At 31.4% G+C, this 6,000-nt stretch overlaps 1 protein-coding gene across 2 annotated transcripts in view; it reads left to right on the top strand.

The window, feature by feature from the left end:
* Positions 1–5,903: 5,903 nt before the first annotated feature.
* Positions 5,904–6,000, top strand: part of LOC123692687 (basic proline-rich protein-like) — a 32,850-nt gene continuing 32,753 nt past the window's right edge. For both annotated transcript variants that reach the window (XM_045637460.1, XM_045637459.1), the window contains exon 1: positions 5,904–5,974. In XM_045637460.1, coding sequence (XP_045493416.1) covers positions 5,972–5,974 — 3 coding nt within the window. In that variant the 5' untranslated portion in view covers positions 5,904–5,971. The remainder of the gene's footprint in view (positions 5,975–6,000) is intronic.

Genomic DNA, 6,000 nt, shown 5'->3' with positions numbered 1-6,000 from the left:
GAGCAGTGGTGGCTCAGTGGTGATACCTCGGACTTCGAATCGATAAGTCCGTGGTTCGAGACCAGGCGAGCGCGCAGGAAATAAATTGATTTTTCAATTTATCTGCGCGTGTTGTAACATCCCCACTGCTCGAACGGTAAAGGAAAACATCGTGAGGAAACCGACATGTCGAAGAATTAAAAAGTTCGACGACATGTGTCATCCGCCAACCCGCACTTGGCCAGCGTGGTGGATTATGGACTGTACCCTCATAGGAGGCCCGTGTCCCAGCAGTGGGAACGTATATGGGCTGATGATGATGATGATGATGATGATGACAATAATAAATATGGAAGTAAACAGCCGATTCAAATTAAAAATTTATTTATCAACAGACTATAGATAGTATTGTGTTAGAACTTAGAACTAAATATTATATGCTACTATACTAGGTATACTAGGATTGCTTCTTTCATTTATAAAAAAAATATTTCATTAGTAAAAAGCTATATTGTTACAGCTATATTTTTGGTGTATTTTTATGCGTCAAATTGAGGAGAGATTGGGCTAAAATTCCTTGACTAATTTTGATAATCTGATAATACTTTCACCAACAAAATAATATGCTTTTTCCTTACGACTTTAAAAAGGAGGAAATTCGTAATTCAACTGCATTTTTTAGCTTAGAATTTAATAATTTTTAATCGTCAATTCCGTTTGTCCCCGCTAATATAACCTTAATAATATAAAAAATTTGCTAAATTATTTAAAAATATATAAATATTCACAAAATCGCATTTATTAACATTCCTTCCTATTATCATTTTAATGATAAAAATATATAAATACACAAACAATATATTTGATTCACAAATCATGACCTCGATACATATAAATTTATATATAAAATCTATAACATTATATTCCAAACGGTTTATTAGTTAAATATTATCATTTTATAAATATATAATCGATATAAACGTTCTAAGGTCACTACTGGTATTGTAGTTTTTGGATGTTGTAGGTGGATGTTGCATTTTGTGACGAAATGTTGATATAGTAACTTATTAATAATAATAAAATGTTTCATCTGGACGCCTGCGGCCGCGCCGTGAAAAGGCAAAATGAAATGAAGATTTATGATAACTTTTAAGAGATAAAAAGTAAAGTTATTGTGTAGCTAGAGTTTCTTAAAATCGTATAATATTTAAAATATTATCTGTACTGAAATAAAACATGTAAATTTTTTCATTTATTTCAATTTCAGTTTATATTTACAATCTTTAAAGATATGGATTATCAATACTATTAACATACTATATTGTGCGAACTTTTACAAATGTCTACTGTTTTGGAAACATTATTGAAATGAGAAGAACTTATAAACGTGTCCGTTATGTTCAACGGACACGTTTATAAGTTCTTCTCATTCCAATCAGTAATTTTTATTGATTACATCATAAATATGCATTTTTAGAGAGTACTCATCAATCTCAGAAGAAACATATTCTGAGACGGTAAGATAATATTGATTCATAAGTATTTGTTATGTCTATGTAAATAATAAAATGATTGAGTGTGTCAGCTAGAGAAATAATCGAAATTTTGTTGAATTTAGACTTATATTTTGGAAAGGAACGAAATTATTTATTGAAAACAGTTGCACCAATAATTATTATTTATTAATTTTTACTGATAAGGAATTTTAAGGAAAGTTTTTTACCTATTTATTTAGATGTGTTTGTGAACACTACCTGTTGGCCTAAGAGGGTACAGGCCATAATCCAGAAGTGATCCAGAACGCCGCTGGCTTAGTGCTGCTTGGCAGATTTTACATAATGTCAAACTTTTTACTTTTAACTCCGGTCACGATGTTTTTTTTTTCACCAAATTTAACAGTAAGTAGTGATGCTGAAGGTTGCAGGTAGAAAATGCAGAAATAAATTGAAAAATATTTTAATTTTTTAGTCTCGAATCATCGATAATTCGATTTATGTCCGAGGTTCCAACCACTGAGCCATCATTCTTAGTAAATTCCTAAGTATATCATAGCTTGTTAAACATAGTAGTTTATATATAATTGTATGAACCCTGAGCAATTTGAGAGAAATATTCGTGACATCTTGATCAGAGGATGGGTCAAGGTTAATTGACCGCAAGAATTTATTTTTCGAATTTAAACTCTATTCAGTTATAGTTAAGTGTGATTTTAGAATAACGCTATTTATTTATTTAGAGCTTTAAATAACTGTTTTTTATATCTACTTATTATATAGCATTGATACTTTGTTTATATTTAAGCCAGTTAAGGGTACGGAGGCAGTGTTTCTTTGGTACTATATTATAGAACAAAAAATGTTGTGTGGTTTTATGAAACCACGGTAAAAGTGAAACTTTTTTTCACACTATATACATTTAACTAAAAATTATCGTATTTGTACGATAATAATTATCGTACGTATCGTGCGTCACGCGACATGCGCTACACAGACCAAAAAGTTTGAGACGATGTAATAAAAGTTTCACTTTAAAAATAAACATTTTTTTATTAAGTCTAATCAATTTTAACGTTTTTCAGATCTTCCTTATGTATTATTTTATTATTACTTATGTATTATTATGTAAATTGAACATTATTATATAGTATTAGAAATTTTACATCAGCTAACAATACTACAAAATAACACTGTCCTAACCCTAAATCCTAGCGTATTTTTTGGAAAATAAAATTATAGTTATTGTAATTAATAATTATTCTATTATCGTGGATATTAATTGTCATCAAACTACTTATTAACATGAAAAACTCTCCCTACTTATTTAATACTTAAATATACGTCTTATCAATCAATCACGTCATCAGCATCCGTCTCTTACAGAGTCATTTCTTTGAACCACCATTTTTATGATCGCATCCTTTATTGCATCCGTAATCTTAAGCTTCTTATAATATGACCTTTAGTGAAAAGGAAACCTTTTTTGTGCGTAAAAAATATGAATTAGCTAGGTTTTACACGCGATAATGCTTTTTATGTACATACAGTTTCAGATAAAATATTATGTATTAGGTACTTACTAGCTTTTCCGCAGCTACACCCGCGTTATCAAAAGCTTAACAAATAAGATACAAAAAATTTCCTCGAGAACCATGCTATGTACTGGGAAAACAGAATGAAATCGGTGCAGCCGTTCTTAAGTTTATCGCAAATAGACAGACAGAGGAAGCGGAGAAATATGTTGTTTTTTTCATATTTTCATAGCTTATTAAAGGGATAAATATATTATAATTTAAGTTATGCTTTATCAAGATCTGTCGTCGTTTCACCAAAAAAAAATGAACATACATATATAGGTCATGTTATGTATAGTCATCCAATACCTAAGTAGTTGATTAATTATACGCTAATAGTTAATGAATAGTATTCATAATAATATGTACTAACAGTTCATTAAACATTAGAGAGACTTATTTTTCTTAAGTGCTTCTAAAGAGCTTAATTTAATTAAAAGCTTTGACCTCGTAAGTTTAGTGGTAAAGTTCTCTATAGGTCGAAAGGTGCGGGTTCAAGACCCGGGTCGATCAACATTACGAATATAAGAATTAACAGAAAAATCAGTTACCTAGCAATACTAGGTATAAATAGAACTACCTCTATTCAAAATTTTAGCAAAAACGATCTTTTATAAGAAGCTGACCTTTAACCAAATGTGTAATGATTAAACTAATTAAAACATATTTTGTAGTAGTATATGTGAGGCAGACACTAAAGAATTATTAATTAGTGTCTGTTTGGTTATAGTTATATCCTTCAAATTATTTATCAGAACTTTAAAATTTATATAGGACAAACCGAAGCGCACTAGATTTCAAATAAACAAAGAATCATCAAAATCGGTTAACCCAGTCGAGAGTAAAAAAACAAAAATAATTACAGCCGAATTGAGAACTTTTTAGTGAAGTCAGTTCATAAAAATAGAATGTTTATCAAATAATACTTTTTAGTAGTAATAATCGAACTCACTAACTAGAGTTGCAAACTACTATGCCATTACATTTTTCTAATTAAAAAAAGAGTGTGTGTACTTATGTAGGAACACGCGTTAGAAGTTATACTTCTTTGGCGTATGGAAAAAATATACTAGAATATACAACTTGAACATAGTTATCAATTTTCATACCACCTAGAACTAACTTCATGCTGTTAAATTTAGGTGTCGGTGTGCGCGCGCATCGTAAAAATTCATTCTCATCATTTTTCTCCATCGCGCCAAAAGAAGTATAACTTCAATAATAAACAAATCGATCAATTGACATGAAAATCAGTACAAAATACTTAACTTAAGTAGGTTATGATTGACATTAAGGCCTACTCAATGAACAGAAGCTATGTAAGCTTATTTAAGCAAATAATTGTTGGAAAATGCGTGTGTTATCAGTTTAGTATAAGAGCTAGCGACCATATTTATATTTAAAGTTAAATGAAAAACATTGAGTCAACGAGAGACAAAAAGTAAAATTTTATTATATAAATGATGTTTTAAGGTTCTTGGCTATGTTTTTGATCATTCATGGAGTCAAAAAATTAGTTTAAAAAAAATGTGTGCGTGTACTAGTGTACACACGTAAGAAGTGAAACTTCTTTATGACCTTATTTTTCAAAAAATAATTTACTAGAAATACGTCGAATCACGCGTGGTAGGGATAAGAAAAAGATGGCGCGTAACGGAAAAAAATCACGCGTAACGAAAAAATGTTACACAAAATTTTTTTCCAACCCCGATAAAGAAGTTTCACTTCAATAAATTAAAAAGAATGAAATAAAAAATGACAAATTTTTAAGCTTATGCTACAGCTATTAATATACAGCCTAGATTTTAGAATTACATAGTGAAACATTTATTGAGAACTTTATTGTAATAACCCTGTTTTTCCAGAGGGAGTAAATAGTCTCTCGTTCTTCACATGAATGGCTTTTGTACTTTAAGTTTAAAAATATTTTTCTCCTAATAGAGCAGCTCTACAAGCATACGCTACGAAAACCACCAGCGACTTTAGGATCGTCTGTTCAAAAGTTTTGTTATTGTTATTTATTCCTAACTAGCGGTCCGCCCCGGCTTCGCCCGTGGTACATGTTTACGTTTTCTCTCCATAAGAACCATCCTCGTACTTCAAGGAATACTATAAAAAAAGAATTAACGACATCGGTTCAGCCGTTCTCGAGTTGCATTAACTTACCAACACATTTTGCGATTCATTTTTATATTATAGACTAGCTTCCGCCCGCGACTCCGTCCGCGCGGATGTAGGTCTTCGCGTGGATGGTTATTTCTCCATATTGAGTACCTCTGTCAATAACATCTTATAAATATCTATTGGACCCAATTCCCAAATACGGCTAGGCCTATAATAATACGCAACGTGTGTTCGCGGTTCTACGGAACAACGTCTATGGATAAAACTGAAAAATTAAGATTAATTTTTTTCTACGTATTTTTCCAGGATAAAAAGTATCCTATTTTACGCCCAGGATAATAAGGTATAATTATACCAAGTTTCATCGAAATCGAACCGCTAGTTTTCACGTGATGCCTTCACATACAGACAGACAGACAGACAGACAGACAGACAGACAAAAATTTTTTTAATCACATATTTGGGTTTGGTATCGATCCAGTAACACCCCCTGCTATTTATTTTTTCAATATTTTCAATGTACAGAATTGACCCCTCTACAGATTTATTATATGTATAGATTATATGTTTGATCCTATCAAAAAATCAGGTACAAATAAACATCGGTCATTAACCTGTAAAATCAGATGACAACCACAACACCATACAGAAGGACAATACACAAAACGTTCACCATCTCTCTGCGCAAGGATACATAACGTATATATGATAGTGGGGAGGTGCGCGAGCGCAAAGCTTACCGTGTCGCGACGGGATCGAGTCGCGTGTGTGTGATATGCAGTGATTGTGCTGATCAACATGGTGAGTGAAGTGAAATGTAGATGTAA

This window comes from Colias croceus, chromosome 6 (genome assembly GCF_905220415.1).
Source record: "Colias croceus chromosome 6, ilColCroc2.1".
Taxonomy (NCBI): domain Eukaryota; kingdom Metazoa; phylum Arthropoda; class Insecta; order Lepidoptera; family Pieridae; genus Colias; species Colias croceus.
Note: the sequence above shows the minus strand (reverse complement) of the source record. Positions and strands in the feature narration are given on the sequence as shown.